General features: G+C 41.7%; 1 protein-coding gene across 5 annotated transcripts in view; it reads left to right on the top strand.

Annotated features, from left to right (window-relative positions):
* NEK10 (NIMA related kinase 10) overlaps window positions 1–17,496 on the top strand; it is a 107,988-nt gene continuing 90,492 nt past the window's right edge. For 2 of the 5 annotated variants that reach the window (XM_083705577.1, XM_083705575.1), the window contains exons 1-9: window positions 1–152; window positions 1,706–1,806; window positions 2,136–2,196; window positions 3,321–3,454; window positions 5,432–5,530; window positions 11,886–11,970; window positions 13,136–13,177; window positions 16,050–16,128; window positions 16,507–16,574. In XM_083705577.1, the coding sequence (XP_083561703.1) occupies window positions 1,745–1,806; window positions 2,136–2,196; window positions 3,321–3,454; window positions 5,432–5,530; window positions 11,886–11,970; window positions 13,136–13,177; window positions 16,050–16,128; window positions 16,507–16,574 (630 nt within the window). In that variant the 5' untranslated portion in view covers window positions 1–152; window positions 1,706–1,744. Of the gene's footprint in view, window positions 333–1,705; window positions 1,807–2,135; window positions 2,197–3,320; window positions 3,455–5,431; window positions 5,531–11,885; window positions 11,971–13,135; window positions 13,178–16,049; window positions 16,129–16,506; window positions 16,575–17,496 lie in introns of all 5 variants that reach the window. The other 3 variants (XM_083705576.1, XM_083705574.1, XM_083705578.1) reach the window with 2 other exon arrangements.

The raw sequence follows: 17,496 nt of genomic DNA, 5'->3' as shown, positions 1-17,496 counted from the left end.
CGGAGCTGGAAGCTGCGAGCGGCTTCTCCCGTTCCTATGGCAACAGCAGCGGCGGCGTTATCCGTCTCCCCTGGAGCGCCGCCGCCTTCGCAGCGGCTCGCCATTGGTCGAAGGAATCGATCGTTTACAAGGAGGCGCGCTTTCATTGGCTGGTACGTTTGTCAGTTGGCTCGCTCAGCGGGGCGGGGGTGGGTTCGGTCTTTTTTGGCTCGGATTAAAAAATAGTAATAAGAAGAATCCTAAAAAATAATAACGGAGAGGTGCGGTGGATCTGCATACTGGGGAGGGGCAGAGAGATCGGGAATCCAGGGCGCCGCCCCTCCCTGTGCGAAGTGAGTAGAGCGAGGAAGGGGATGCTTGGGAGGAACGAAGGAAGCAGCGTTTTGTGGAGTTTCCCATCCCATAATTTATGATTGGATGGGAATTCCCAGTGGCCCCCGGAGAGCAGGCCGGGGAGAGCCACTAGGATCTCTTTTCGGGGTCAGATTTAGCTTTGGCACATTTGCAGTGCGTGGTTTGTTCTCTGTCAGATTTAACTTTGAAACACTATTATTATTATTATTATTATTATTATTATTATTATTATTATTTGTGCCTTTTATAGAAAAATGGTGCTGGTACACACCATGAAGTTGTTACAGTAAGCGTCACACTTCTAACATTTTTTTTTTAGGCTGTGTGTGTGCCAGTACCGTGTACTTTTGAGTACCCCCAGAAAAAAGCACTTCTTCTTAAATTTGTACACCATAGTATCTTATATATGTCAGTACATTTATCAAGGCTTTTGAGGAACAGGTGTCAGCACTTCCTTAATTTTTTTTTTAAGAGAACTTTTTATTGTTTTGGAATGTACAAACAAATATGGAAACCAGTAAACAATAACAGGTGGTTGCTAATAGGCCACTCATCTTTTTAGTTCCTGCTCCCCCACCCCCCAGCCATCGAAATGGGAATCCAAATAAATTAGACTCTGTGCATATTTTGACCATGATCTCTGAAAGCTCCATTCCACTCAGCTTTGCTTTTAAGTTCTTGAACAACAGTTCCTCTTTCCCCTTGACGTGCACATGCTGTGTGACAAACCATATTTGAAAGTGAGAAGTATCTCAAAAGCGATTCGAGATATGGCATGTAGATTTGTGGTTAAAAACAACAAAGGTGAAGAATCCCACTTTGTAAGCAGGAGTTTTTAAGAGAAGCTAAAACAGCTCTTTCATACCTTCCAAGTGTCCCTATTTTCCAGGGACAGTCCCAGATTTACAGAAGCCATCCTGGTTTTTGATTTGATCCTGGAATGTCCTGCTTTTCCTTAGGACGTCCCTATTTTCATTAGAGAAATGTTGGAGGTTATGGAGTTATGCAACCCCCGAGCCATAGAAGTCATCTGAAGGTAGCATCTGAAGATTAAAAATGTTTAATCTTTTATTATGATTTTATATATGTTGGAAGCTGCCCAGAGTGGTGGGGGCAACACAGTCATATGGGTGGGGTGTTAATAATATTAATGGAATAGGACGTTCCTATTTTCATTGGAGAAATGTAGAAGGGTATGCTCTTTTGATTTATTTAATCCCTGGACCTATTATGTATTCTTTGTTTTCTTTCCTGTAGATATCTCTTTCTCCAGCTACTCAGGTCATCTACTGGTATTGTCCTTCACTTGTCAAGTGAAAAAACAACATTTTTACATTTGTTTTCTCTTCAGAGGCATGATGTGTTAATCCTGATGCCTTGATGTTATACAATGCCTGATCAACACAAGAAGGTGAAGACCACAGACAAGCCAACTGATACCAAACTTCAAGGGTACTGTGCTTTTCGCTAAATGTCAGCAGTGACTCTCTGGAATCTGCACCAGCTGCCAGACAGAATAGTTTAATCTGAATCGCTCTGTGTACATGGCGACTGTTACTCTGGTCACCAAGACCTTTTCACTTTGACAGAAACAATTGGTGGTTAAGAAGCCTGTACAAATTGTGGGTGTGTAGAGCAGACCGCTGAGGCAATATTGTGGAATGCTTGATACAATGCCATAGAGATATAAACTTCAATATTGTTTCATTTAGATTACTTGCTGATGAAATAAGGTAGTGTAATGTGTTGTTAATAAGCATATAATTTATGTTTTCTCCTAGGGATTACTCAGACCTTAAAAGGCTTCTGGCACTACTCAATGTCCAGTCAAGCAAACAACAGGTATTTTTCATTAGCCATTTTGTAACGGCAGGCTGTGATTATTAATTTATTCATTATTATTGAAATTAATTTGATTTTGAAAATACTCAAAATTAATATTCAGATATTCAGAATTAATTTTTGAACAGTAGCTTTCAAGCTCTGCCTAAACATGAGGGTGGGAGGATGCTTTTTAGGGATGGATGGAGTTGAAAAGAAGGAACCCATTGCATATGGGTTTTCATTTGTTTCTTCACAGGGAACTCTGGGAATTGTAGCTCTGAGAGGGCAATAGGGGGTTCCTAATACCTCTCAGAACCCTCAACGAACTACATTTCCCAAGATTCTGGGGGTATGATACTATTTTAAATTTATAGTGTAGATGGGATTTGTGTGCTGAGGTAGGTCATGCCAATAGTAAAAGTATTTCTTTAAGAAACTGCCTGTGCCCTTTAAATAAGTCTTTTTTCTCTGGTACCCTAGTATGGAGAGCTGTCATCAGCAACTCCTCTCAGCCCTCACTTCTGGCCATGCCTTCAGGGGTTGAGGGGAGATGGAGTCTAATAACATCTAGAGGGCCACAGGTTCTTCATCCCTGCTGTGTACATAAACAACTTATTCTCAGGAGGCAGTGCTCTCATTCCCTGCTCTTAATAAGCTCACTTTGTTCTCTGTCTACTTCTGCAGAACAGGTGCTTTCTATTCCAGGAAGGCTATTTGAGGAGAGATCTCTCCTCAGTTTTTGGTCCAGGTTTTTTAAATTTCCCTGAAAAGTATAGATGCAAGCTTCCTGCTTCTTAGAGAGCATTCAACAAGGCTAAGCAGCCATTGCTGCTCAGAACTTTCTGCATCATGTGCACCCAACTGCCACTTTGAGAATGCTTGCTATGTTTTCATTCCTTTCCCCTCTGCATACTCCAGCTGCATCTTTTCAAGATCTGTGTGCAGCTATGGAGAAGAGACAGCCTAGGGCGCTTTGAAATCTTCTGTATATATTGGATTATTATTTTTAAAAATTATCTCCTTGTTGTCTGAATTCAAAGGTTAAATTGCCCGAGGCCCCAGTGACAATCACGTATTTTCCTCTGACCCAGCTAAACACTTTATATCATTTGTCTTATAGTAAATCTCCTTTGCATTTGCAGCTGCCAGCCCTTAACTTTGAAAGTTCTAATAATAGCATGACCAAGTCTGAGCAATACTCCAGCAACCCTTGTGGAGAGAGATGTAGAGGTCAATGGCAAGAATCAACTGAAGCTGTTGAACTCGAACACTTTAGGTACCGTGCAGAAAAGAAAATGAATGTTTATTTTATTTATCTGGATCCAATTCAAATCCTTTTATGCTATATATATAATCTTTACTATTGCGTGTGCTCTAGCGTCATTGAAATTCTACTCAGTATTGATCCAGAGCAGATTCCAACGTATGGTTAGCAGAGTAAAATCTTAAACACGTTGCAGGATTCCCCCCCAAAAATAGACCAGAGGCGATTATATTTCATCCAGCAGAGCTTTACTGCTACTGAAGGCAAATGAGCATAATGGTCACAAATCCAATACATTTAGGATTGGCACTGTCCATAAGAAATCCAGTTGCAGCAGACTTAACTTAAACTTACAGTAACTTATAACAAGACTAAACCTTAGCACTAAGCATACAGAACACAACACCAGACGGGAAAGAAAGAGAAAGTGAAACCCAGGCTCCATCTGGCCTTACTTTTATAGTCAGCATAACCTTGACAGAAAGAGGTAAGAGAACCAGTTCAAACCAGCTGTACTTAGCTTCTCTGAAGGTATAACCCAAACATCATTGGTTTCTTTCACACAGAGAAGCTTCCAGAAGCTTCTTGAATTAAGTAGAATAGGAAAGATCTCTACACATCAGATCAATATTTTTTGCACTAAGAAATGCAAACTGACATCTAGAACCTCATGGGATAATAGTAAATAAATTCAATCATAAGTGACCTTAAGACATACTGTATTATTGACATCTGACAGGGCTGTCTTCACTGTGGCTCAGATGTAAGTCCTATTGAATTGGATAGGGTTATTCCCAGGTATTGGGGGATAAGATGGCAGCCTTCATTGTTGCCTTGCATACAGGAGGCAATTTAGGATGTTTGCGGTCATCCTGAACTTCTGCTTTGCATGTAACGCTGTAGACAGGAGTTTCAGAAACCTCTTCTGATTGGCAGTCCATCCAGGAACCCAGGTCCTACCAGCACTATGCTAGTATGCCATCCGGGAAAGATGCCCTTTCAGATTTGTCTCTTTAAAATGAACTTGGCTGAACCTTGCATGCTCCCCTCCTATGATAATTGACACCAGGCATGAATGGAATGAGTTCTTGTGGACCACTTTGCAATATTTATATGGAAGAGCAGCATACAAGTTGAGATAATAAATTAAGACATCAGTGGCAGTTGTAACATTAATAATAATAATAATAATAATAATAATAATAATAATTTATTATTTATACCCCGCCCATCTGGCTGAGTTTTCCCCAGCCACTCTGGGCGGCTCCCAATCAGTGTTAGAAACAGTACAACATTCAGGGGAGAGGTAGGGACTGTTAAAATTCCTGCTCCATGATTGCAGTCATGGGATTGTTGTCTTTCACATGACGGTATATGTTTTGACTCCACAGAGTGGGAAGTGACGGAGACAGGATGTTTGTGTTACTATGTTCCGTGAAATGGGACTATTGTCCTTTGTCCTTTCTCTTTGCTGTATGATGTTAGAGAGAGAGGGAGCCATGTTGCAGTGTTCCATGTGTGTTTCTATGTAAATAAAGTAGATTAGCCAAAATGCTGAGTTGCTGAGGTCTGTTACATAAACTGCGAAGACTCTGCGGATCCGTAAGTGTGCTGATGTCTGTTGGCATCGGTTGCTGTGATGTTCAGGCAGAAGAAAGCCTTTGAAGCTCCCGAACGATCGATCAGGAGGGAGGGAACATGCCAGTCGGGCATGTGTCTCTGCCAGGGTCCTACTCAAGTGTAGGACAAGCTCCTGACAGGGACTTGCTCTATTGTTTCCCCTGGGTGCTGACCAGTGAGTCCAAGCAGGAGCAGGAATTCAGTTTGGAGTACATTGATTGTAACCTATTAATCTTTGTGGTCATTTTCATTAAGTCACTGTAGTCAAAAATGCATTTCCTTCACAGACAACCATCTCTTAGCATCCCATCACTGCAAGCAAAATCATTTATGCCTTGTGCAATGCCCATTTGCCTTTTCTCCCCTTAGTATGAATTACAAGAATGAGAGGAAATTTAGTCAACATCCACAGCACAAGCTGTTTCAAGATATCTTCACAGCTTTGGTAAAAAACCGGCTGATTTGCAGGTAAGAAAGATCAACTATGTCTTTACCTTTGGAATGAGTATCAAAGCACCCAGCGGGATCAGAAAGGCGCCTCTTTGTGTGGTTGAGTTTCCCTTTGGAACAGGGACTGCTGCTCTCTCAAAATATTAGACTTCCCCAGTGGTAGTTGCCCTTAACACTGGAAGTCTATTGACTTTCATTAAAAGTCATTTCATTAGTTTGGGGGTGTTCCAGTTAAAAGGTATCTTGAAATTCTACAATCAGTCTAAATTCAGGAGGAAAAAGGTGGACTAGACACGCAGTTCTGCTATCTTTCTAAGTTGTAGCCTTTTGAAATACTTCTAACACGGCTTTCACTAAAATCTGAATTGCTGTTTTGATGATGGCTTATTTCCTGTTCTGGGACTTTTCATCCCAGCAATGCCAAGAACTGTAAGATCGACAGCACAGTTCTAACCTTGTCTATTCAGCAGTAAGTCCCACTGAATTCATTTACTCACAGGCAGATGGGTATATAGTAGCTGCCTAGGGCTGCTCTCCTAACCTTGTTTACTTGAAAATAAGTCCCATGGAATCCAGTGGGACTTAATTCTCAATAGACATGGTTAGGATTTCACTGAAAGTTGTTACTGTTTGTAGATATTTGATAGCAGGACTTCATTTTTACAGTAATGGAGAGTGGATATTTTCATACCCGTGCATTTCATTGTTTGACTGCAACCGTGTGGCAAACTGCAAAATATTTTAATAATCAGGTATTTGTTTTCTGAAAGAGGACAGTATAGTTAACAATAAAAAAATTATCAGCTGCTTATTCAGTGCAGGGAAACTGTAACACATGACAGTTATTTTATGACATCTTCTGTTATTTTCTTATGTCACATTTCATATTTTATTGATATCCCTGTGTCATTTTGAGGGTGGTATCATGAGTATGGTTGCCCAAGAGGATGTGGATGATGTTGACCAAGCTGTGTATTAATAGCTTTGTGATGCCAGTGACATAAAAAGATCTGCAAGGAAACTACTTGTCCTGTTTAATAATATGTAGCTGCTTTTGCTTAGAACTCTTGGCACTATACCCCGATCAGTGTCTGTAGTACAAGAAAGGGAAGGTGGTCTTATGTGAAGATATATCAGTAGGGTTGACGTATTTCCAAAAGTGAAAATCCGGACAAAGTTGTTCATCTTTTTTTTTGGGGGGGGGGAGAAATTGTTGAGCTTTCTGGGAACATCTCCCCCCCAAATACCGTATTTTTTGCTCTATCAGACTCACTTTTCCCCTCCTAAAAAGTAAGGGGAAATGTGTGTGCGTCTTATGGAGCGAATGCAGGCTGCGCAGCTGTCCCAGAAGCCAGAACAGCAAGAGGGATCGCTGTTTTCGCTGCACAGCGATCCCTCTTGCTGTTCTGGCTTCTGAGATTCAGAATATTTTTTTTCTTTGTTTTCCTCCTCCAAAAACTAGGTGCGTCTTATGGTCTGGTGCGTCTTATACAGAGAAAAATGTGGTACGCTTTTGGGCTGTTTGGGGAATTTAAAAGCATTTTTAGGATTGCCCTACTTTGCTATGTGTCCGGGTTTTCCTGGATGTTTTGCCGCTTCAGCAAAATCTGTTTGGGGAGCGATTCCTGGATGTGTCCAGGAAAACTCGGACGTATGGCAGCTCTACACACCAGTAGCTGAACACTTGCTTGATTGTCCTGGTCTCCTCCGCCTGATTTGTATATGTGTATTAACTAGATCCAGAGAACAGTCTTAGCCTGTCTCTCCTTCACCCTGCCTGCCTGCATTGCCCTGGTTTTGGAGTTGGAGTAATGTTTTTATTTTATGTATTTATTTAAATAGTTCTAAACCATGCTTCCATAGAAAAATATAACAAGGTGGTATGCAACGCAAAAACCTAACAGCACAACCATGAGCTCGGTAAAAATATCAACAGCATATCAGCCAAAAAATATAAAGCTTGCAAAAGATTGCCTGAAGAGTGCAGTTTGTCAAAGATATCTAAAAGAAAGCAGGGATGATACTTCCTGGACTTCTATTGGCAATGAGTTCATCATGGCCTTCTACGTGAAAGGCTTAGACCCTCCTGAAGACCAGCTGACTCTCATTAGCAGTGGGGACCACCAAGGAAGCTTCATCAGTAGATCTTAGTGGTCAAGGTGGGGCATCAGGAAAGGTCCTTAAGATACTGTTTAGAACTTTGTGAGTTAACAGCAGAACTTTGAATCTGGCTGGGTAGCATGTGGATAGCCATATGCTCACCCTGCTGTTGATTATTCTGGAGTAAATATTTTGCTCCATGGGCCCATCCATTAAGGTTCTTTCAATATTCCTCCAGGTGACCTGGCATTTCTTGTTTCCTTTTCCTGCCACCAGATCGTGGATAAGATGAACATCTGTGTATGCTTCATTTAAAATATATTTGAGGAAAATGCAAGCACTTTGTTTTTGAAACTGAAACGGGCCCCTGAGACAAATCTTTGAACTTCTACTCCAGAGAAATCTTCAGAGATTTCCTTTTTTTTTTACTCAACTGAACTTACGCATCAAAAACGCCGCCTTGTGAAAGGCAATGCATTCCGCTTCAAAGAAATGCCCTTGAAATTTAAAGTGTGAAGAACTTTTATCACTAACTACAGTGTACAAAACAACTCTAAGACATGCCTCCCTAGTGTGTGACTAGCCCCGTGTCAGTCTGAGATACACAGTATTTTTCCTAAAGATTCATACTGCACAGGTTACAGAAATCATGTAGATTTAATTTTTTTAAAAAATCTTGAATTAAATGCATTAAACCTTACATTTATACTTCCTTAAGACTGATTTCATTGGTTTGCCTGTAGCTCAGTCATACTCCGAGTAAACCCATTGAAATCAACAAAATAATTTAGGTGCATTGATTTCAAGGGGCCTTTTTTGAGAATGGCTTAGCTGGATACAACTTTATCTTATACAACGTCAGTTTTCAAATAATTGTTAAAGCAGTTCTGCGAACAAAAGTGGCTTTAAGCTTCATTAAATGGCAACTTGTCCCTGTGGGGCCACAAAGCTTATTAAACCCGGATGGTGTTCAGAAACAATCTGTGGTGTGGCATCTTGAGGGAGCGGCAGGAAGGGGGATCAGGCTGAAGGGAAAAGCCCCAGTTCTGCTGTGCTTGCATGAAGTATTTACATGAGTCTCATCAGCTCTTTGAATGCTGCCTGTTGAATTAAAGGACACCTTTTTATGTAAATAAGTAACCCTGGGTGAGGTATTGTTATGTACTAAGCTTGGATCCTAAAACAACAGGCAGGTAGGATCCTAGAATGCAACAACCTGATTGGTCTGCAGGAGCAGCCCAATCAGACCCCAGGAGGACGTTAATCAGCCTATTAGGCCAGTAGGAAACTAGGATGCAACAACTGATTGGCCTGCAGCAGCAGCCCAATCAGGCTCCAGGAGGGAAACATAATCAACCAATCAGATGGTACTCATTGTGTAAATAATGTATATAAAGCCTGAGGGCGGGGGATGGGAATTCAATCACTGTTCCTATGAGTTGAAAAAGCTTGAAATTACTACTCGATTCTGAGTATATTTTAGGCGTGAGGGTTTTTTTTTTTTTAAAGGTCTGCCATTACAAACATGACACAGTAGGTCAGGTCTGGGAAGCCTTTTTTAAAGCCAAGGGCCGCATTTATTTTGGAGCCACCTGTTGAGGGCCACATGGCAGTGGTGGTAACACCAGAGGCAAAAGTGGACAGAGCAATTAATGCAAATCTTACCTTTGTCAGTATGCTGGTTTCTCTGTCTTTCTACACACACACACACACACACACACACACACAAACTCAGGGAAGCAAGAGGCATTCATTCCACCCAGTCAAAACACTCAGGTAGTTTTCAAAGCAGGGCCAAGAATGAGTATGGCTGGGGAAAGGGCCTGGCGAGACGTCAGAGGGCCTGATAGAGAGACTTGGAGGGCCACATTTGGTTTTCAGGCCTGAGGTCTCACACTGCTTCTATCAGCGGCAAAACTAGGCTTACTATAACCAGGGCAGAGACCCAGTTTGGCACAGTTTGGTATGTGCATTGTGTCCAGGCTGGGAGACTCAATGGCGCCCCTCTGGAGGCTTCACCCGGGGCAGAAAGCTCAGCTAGCCGTCCCCGCCTCCTGTATCTTTGGCACTGATTCAATAAGTCATGTACCATATTTGCTATTCTGGGTTTGATCCTGAACATCATATCACAATAAGAGCCGTGCTAGATCAGAAGGTCTGTCTAGTCCAGAATCCTGTCTCCTATAGTGGGAAGTTCAGAAGCATGTTAGGAAAGCAGTAGTTTTGCAGCACTGAAGCCTACGGGCAACTGGCGTTCAGAGGTAAACTGGCCATTTAGCTGTTATGGCTAGTGGCTGCAAACAGACCTGTCCTCCATGTGATCTAATCTGTTTTTCAAGTTATCTAAGTGTGTGTGTTGGAGGCCGGGGGCAGCATAACCCTGTCAAGTGGCTGAAAATTCCATAAATATTGTGCAAGGAGGTCCTCTTTGGTCTGCCTTGAATTTGTTGCCAATCACTTTTGCTCGTGATTTTGAGTTATGTGAGAAAAACGCCCTGTTTCCTTCAGAGCTTGTGTAGCTTTATGAGACTCCATCACAGCCTCCCTCCAAAGTTAGCTCCCCAGAACATTTCAACATTTTATCTTAAGGAGGAAGGGTGCCCCAGTTCCTCGATCATTTTTGTTCACCTCTTTCTGGAAGTTTTCCATTTGTACAGTTTTCCTTGGAGATGGAGTACAATTTCCTCTGGAGATTCAGTAGCCCAATCTTTACATGGGAGTTGTAGTTCAGCAACCTATCTGTCCAAGCAAGCATGGCCAGTGGCCAGGAATGATGGGCGTTGTGATTCAATAAACACACGAGACGTAACCGGCTGTGTTCTTACATAAATAAGGTATACTATTCATAGTATCAAATTATAAATTTCAGTGGAAGTAACTTAAAAAATCCACATGAAAGGTTGTTACAGTTCCACAAAATCCTTACACAGAGTCTAGACAAGGATTTTCGGAATATTGGCCTTGTTTCGCTGTCCTGGGCTTCGTCAGTACTTAAAGCTCATATGTGATATTACAGGACAAAGGATCTTATGGCATAATAGCAGCTACTATTAAGGTTTTTGTGGAACTGTAACAACCTTTCATGTGGATTTTTTGGACTTTACGAACAGACAGATGGAATGGACACCATTATACGGATGGACCTTATGCATCAACTGACTAAAGAATGATCTGATCCATTTTATGAGTTCCTTCCGTTGAAATTTATAATTTGATACTATGAATAGTATACCTTATTTATCTAAGAACACAGCCGGTTACGTCTCGTGTGTTTATTGAGTATGCTTTACGTGACCATAGGTTTGTTTGTTGTTGTTTTGCGGGCGTTGTGATTCAGCAAACTCTGAAAGACCAAAGGATCCCCATGTCTGGTCTACACTGATTGGCAGTGCGTCTCCACAATTTCAGACCTCATACTTTCCACATGCAAAAGAGATGCTCTGACACTGGACTATGGCTTTTTTTCCTACCTGTTTTATCATTAACTAGTTTTAAATCAGCACTTTTCTCCGGGTGTCAGAAATCAATCTGAAGCCCCGTTATTGGCCAAGAGGTAACTGATGGGAATGTGGAAAAGATCTGCTGGACATGGTGATTTTTTTGGTCCGCAGAGATTCCTCTAAATAACCCAGTTCTTGGGAGTCTACGTGCATCCATTGCCGCACAGCCTTTATTTTTATCATATTATTTTTAGCCTTTGGCTTTATTCCCAGCATGGAACGGACCTGCTGTGCTAATCAACCATAACTGTTTCAGCAAGGGGGGGGGGGAGGTGGTGAGTGAGAGAGCTGGATATATACACAAATTGTATGTGTTTAGATATGTATCCATTCATCCCTATTGATATTCATCTGTAGAAAATGATAAAGTAGTTAATTAGTTCATCTGGTATTACTGAAAAATAATCTGAATTAAAAATATATATACAAATACAAGTGGCAAGTTTGTATACAGTCTGCTTTTACTTTCAGCTTACCTTGGCTCATAATTTCAAAGTGTTGACGTTGAAACTGGGAAGCCACCTTCTGTTGAAATTAGTGGAGCTACACTGTAGTCTAAAGATTAGCATCGGAAACAAATTAGGTGTGCTAGATTCAAACTGAAATAGTTGAGGTTCAGATGACTAATTGTGCGCTCCATAAAAATGCAATGTATTGCCTGCCAATTGGCTGAATATAGAAACTTTATTTAGATTTTCAATCTTGTGTTTGCTTGCTGATGTAGCTTAATTGGACCAACTTATTAATGCATTCTTTTTACCTGTTTGTTGCAGGGAGTGGGCTAACCGAGCATCATCTATCCACTTTCTGAGAGTTTTAATTTGCATAAGATTATTAATGAGAGACCAGTGCTATCAGGTTAGTTTGCCCATGGTCACCTCCTTGAAACATAAAATAGGAACATGTGCTAAAAGTGGCTGCTTAGATATTAGTGCAGCATTGATTTAGTAGACTTGGTCAGCTGATGCTGTACTAGTGACTTTGGAAACAACATTTACCAAATATAGTTAGCAACCCCCTATCTTAGAGCTCCTCCAGACTTGGTTTTGTGTTTTGTGTGGGTGTATCCTGCAACGTGCAGTTATAGTACATTAATGATGGATTTGTACTGGACCGTCCACAAATCATTCCACCTTTTTAGCTGTTCTGCGGTGCTCCCCCAGTGTAATTGCATTATCGCCATCTAGAGGGGGCACTCTTGCAACAAAAGCGGGACAGAAAATAAACCGCAACATTTGTGGCCTAAAATGTTGCAGAATAACAGCAGGAAGTGACAGGACATACACTGATTGGAGAGGAGGTGGTATGTCTGCCCCAAAACCTTTTCAGGTGCAAACAGTATTGAAAGTGGAATTGTGTATAACTATCCCAATACAGAGATCACACATCGTCAGGAACGAGCAATAAAAAGGGGGTCTGGAGGGGCCCTTTATAAACTTGCATGTCTGGCTTTGAGCTGCTAGTTGGGATGTGGGTGGCGCTGTGACCTAAACCACTGAGCCTCTTGGGCTTGCTGATCAGAAGGTTGGTTGTTCGAATCCTGGTGATGAAGTGAGCACCCGTTGCTCTGTCCCAGCTCCTGCCTACCTAGCAATTCAAAAGCACTCCAGTGCAAGTAGCTAAAGAGGTACCACTGTGGCGGGAAGGTAAATGGTGTTTCCGTGGTCTCTGGTTTCTGTCATGGTGTCTTGTTGCTCCAGAAGCGGTTTAGTCATGCTGGCCACATGACTTGGAAAGCTGTCTGTGGACAAACGCTGGCTCTGTCGGCCAGAAAGCAAGATGAGTGCCACAACCCTATAGTCACCTTTGACTGGACTTAACCATCCAGGGGTCTTTTACCTTTACCTTTTTTACCTGCTAGTTGACTTTCTGAGGCACTGCAATCCTAAGCATACCTTCTGCCATGCTGAATCCAGGGGACTTTGAATTTAATATCGGTCGTTGGTTGGGAGCAGGCTGCTAGGAATCTTCTGGAATTTTGACATACTGTACTTGCTTTGCTTTTTCCTCCCCTCTTGTATAGGAGGCACTCCACAACCTGGGTGGGATCGACGCCTTAGCACAGGTAACCATCTCTGCCTTTCACTGTGTTTTGTTGCCCGTTAAGTTTGCCAAAGGTAAGGACGGAAGTTACTGCAAAACGGCTTTCCCTCTTGGAAGGCGAAACTATAAACACTAAACACATGCAATGTTTTCCATTTCCAAGGGACCATAAGGCAATGTTAGTTGCAGCTTGGCTGAATTGCAGAAGTGACCGTCCTGTGTAATTTGATTAGACTCTGAATTGGCTGGTTTCCGTGAAAAGGGCGTATGCCTCAGTGAGAGATCAGAATTATAATCTGCTCAGCGGGGCCATCTGGCTTGTCAAATTGGACTTCTTCTGGCCAGAATGAGAAAGTGCACACAACTAATGAAGTATTTCATTTTGAGTAGGGTCCGGTCAGCACAGTCCTGCTTCAGTGGTGTTTGTGGGTTTTGCTAAGTAAATGCCTTTAAAAAATGGACATCTCTCTCCTTCTCTTCTCACGTTAATAACAGTGCAGTGTACATAAGAAACCTCAGGTTACTATCTTTCCCAGGACCAGTCAGAAATAGTGAGCAAGTTTTGAGTGAATGAGATCCCTGTGCCCTTTTATTTATGCATCATATCCCACATCCAGCCTGAAAAAGAGTTCTGTTGAATACAAAAGCTTGCTCACTACTTTTGTGACCTTTTGGTTGGTCCCATTGAAAGAAAGCATTACCTACGATTATTTTTGGACTTCTTCTAATGGAACAATACAGCTACCTGCAGTTTTAATGTACATAGGCTGAGAGGAACCTACCGATCATACCAGGAGTGGGATTAACTCCTCAGAATTGGGGCAGTGACTACTGCTGCTACCATGTGCTTATGCCTTGGCAAAGCAACATGAAGTAGCTTGTAGCAGGAGCTTTTTCTTTATGGACCATAATAGGATGTGTAGCTTTGGGGGTGATGTTGGCTGCCATAGAAGAACATGGGAGCCATCCCCAGCCTGCATGTTCATGGTGGTTTCCTTATATTGAGTCAGGCTATTGGCCTATATTAAATATTGTCCACGTCAGCAGTGGGGAACCTATGGCTCTGCAGGTGTTTTACACACACACACACACACACGCACACACACACACGCGCACACACACACACGGCAGGGGGAGAGAGAGAGAGAGTCTTTCTGTAAATCACCAAGGCAGTTTACCACAGGTCAAAAATAATAAAAGCATTATTTTATGTGTTAATGCGAATGGAAGTCATTAAAATTGCAGCTGCGGTATGAGAGTTTGTTATTCTGACTGGTGAGTAATTGGAATTTATAAGTTTTTGGATTGCTGAGTTAAAGTAAATTATCAAATCATCAGTTCTAGCCCAACGAAATAATATAATATAATTTGGCATCTGAACAATTGGCATTATTAATTGTATTATGATTTGGTATTGTGACAAGGAGGCTTTTATTGGGTTATTGTAATTGAAAACTAATAACAATTATGACACACACACAAAAAGGAGAAAATAATAAAAGCAACGTCTGAAAAACTCCCACAAAGCACTACTTTAAAAAACAAACAAACAGATAGCAACTCAGGTTGTTGTTTTTTAAAAAATGTATAGACCAAAATAAAAAGAGGTGTCTTGACACGTTTTCTATATGCAGGGATGTTGCTAGACTGCAAACGACACCCTCCACTGGCCATACTAACTGTGGTTAATGGGAGTAAGAGTCCAGCAGCTTTTTGAGGGCTACAGATACCCCACCCGTGGCCTACACTGAGAGCAGCAACTCTCCAATGCTTCACAGAAGTGTATTTTCCCAGCCGTACCTGAGAGTGTCAGGAATGAAACCTAGGACCAACCAGAGGCCTTCCTCTTGGGTATTGTCGGCCAGGGGGTGTTAAAGAAGGACCGAACATTTTTTATGTATGCAACAACAGCAGCAAGGATACTTATTGCCAAGAACTGGAAGACACAAGATCTACCCACACTGGAAGAATGGCAGATGCAGCTGATAGACTATATGCAACTGGCAGAGATGACCGGCAGAATCCGAGACCTGGGAGAAGAAAGGATGGAAGAAGATTGGAAGAAATTTAAAACTTATTTACAAAAATATTGTAATTTGATTGAATGTTAAGAAGGATGCTTGATCATAAATAATTGGCCACCACTAAACTAGATTGAAATTAGATGATAAGTGAGATTAAGGAAAAGACAAATCCTTTGGGAGAACTATTAGATTATATTTAAATGAGTGGATATAAGATTGAAAACAAGATGATAATTTGCTTGGAAAAACTTTTTAACAATGTAAGTGGGAGCGGGAGACGTGAGGAAGTCCAAATGAGTTATGGAATTTTGTGTATGACATAAGCAATGTTGTTTGTTATTTATGCTTTTTTCTTATAAAAATCTTTAATAAATACTTATTAAAAAAAAAAGGAATGAAACCTAGGACCTTTTCTACGTGGAGCGTGTGCCCAGCCACCAAGCTGCAGCCCTTTCCCAGTTAACAAACATACCGTATTTTTCGCTCTATAACACGCACCCGACCATAACACGCACATAGTTTTTAGAGGAGGAAAATCCGTAGGCATGCCACCTGTAGGCATTTCCTCCATAACACGCACAGACATTTCCCCTTACTTTCTAGGAGGAAAAAAGTGAGTGTTATGGTGCAAAAAATACGGTATATCCAAGAAACCATAGCTGGAACCTACAGCTTCTTGCATGAAAAAGCCCTCTTGTAGTAACTTTGTTCTATTTCCAGAATAGTGTGTTTATTTTTTGTGATAACTGTCTGCAGTGAATCGTGGTACAAGTTTGCCATCTGCTGGTCTCATGGATGCACTTTGCTTTTAAATTTTGATCCATGTAACTTTCCACTAACAATTTTACAATGTTTTCCCCTCACTTACAGTATATGGAAACAGTAGCAAATGACTACCTTTGCTATGGAGAAGAGCATCATAATATAGACAAATTGGTCAACATGACATGTAAGTGCTGGTTATATATCAATTATATCTCTCCTGTGGTTATATCTCTTCTCTTCTGATTATATTTCTTCTAGGTTGAAGTGGGGATGTGTATATGAAATAAATTCTTGTCAAAATGTTCTAAAAATGTAGTGCTAAGCTGTTGCAGTCAAACAGGAAGTAACAATGAATAAGCAGATCTAAAAACTGGCTCTTGTTTTGATATGCTTGCAATTCTTATTTTCAAGGCATCTTCACTTAATTTGCTGTGTAATTTTTTAATCATGTTGCAGAATCTATTAACTTTTGAAGGACAGTTGCTTTTTAGAAGCTGTCCTCTTCCACCCCCTCTGCCTCCCCACCCCATGATAAAACTTTTCTTTTTAATTCTCTTTGCAGATATTTTTCAAAAACTATCGGCTGTTAAAGATCAAAGAGAATGGGTAACAGCCAGCGGAGCACATAAAGTAAGTGGACAATCCCTTCTACGTAATCAGCATTTCTAAGGGCTGTTTTGTGTCCTTAAAATGGCACAAAATCCCTTCTGATTGTTGCTTTGCAATTTTAAATTGTCAGCGTTGAAAGCTGTGAATCAATTAAGTGGCGGGTTGACCAAGAGAGTGCCTTATCAGGAGGCAGATTCAAATTGTTGGCTCCTATCCATCCCTTTTCTGTCCCTAGACCCTGGCTCCTAAATCACCAAACAACCAACCTTGGCATTTACAAATGTAAACCCAAAACATGTTGACATTTTACTTTTGTTGGCACACTGAGAAGAGATCAGAACTTATTCCTGATAGGCAGAGATAACAAGAAGCAATTTATTATTTACAGTGGAATCTCGGGTTATAGACGCTTCAGGTTACAGACTCTGCTAACCCAGAAATAGTACCTCAGGTTAAGAACTTTGCTTCAGGATGAGAACAGAAATCGCGTGGTGGATGTGGCGCAGCGGCAGCGGGAGGCCCCAGTAAATAAAGTGGTACCTCGGGTTAAGAACAGTTTCAGGTTAAGAACAGACCTTCAGAACGAATTAAGTTCTTAACCCGAGGTACCACTGTATTTACATAAAGGATTTTGGCCCTGCTCTTTGGCCAAAAAAGGCTCCAAGAGCCAGTGGCGGAGAGCAGGCAGGGGCAGGGCGGGCACTTTGCCCGCAGGGGCGTGGCACGCATCTTGGGGGCGTGGCGCACGTCCTGGGGGTGTGGCGTCCAGCACGGGCCGGGGAGCAACCACGATGGCACCTCACCGGGATCGTGCTGCCGGGGGTGGTGCGTTCCCCCCGCACCCCTCTTCCTCCGCCAGTGCCCAGAGCAGCTTTCAAATCAAGAGTCCCTCAGGGACTAAAAAATGTGATAACTAAACTGCATCTCTCCCCCCTTTTCTTTA

This window comes from Podarcis gaigeae, assembly GCF_964106915.1.
Source record: "Podarcis gaigeae genome assembly, chromosome: 12".
NCBI classification, from domain to species: Eukaryota; Metazoa; Chordata; class Lepidosauria; order Squamata; family Lacertidae; genus Podarcis; species Podarcis gaigeae.
The sequence above is the reverse complement of the archived record's forward strand: the minus strand, read 5'-3'. Positions and strand labels throughout refer to the sequence as shown.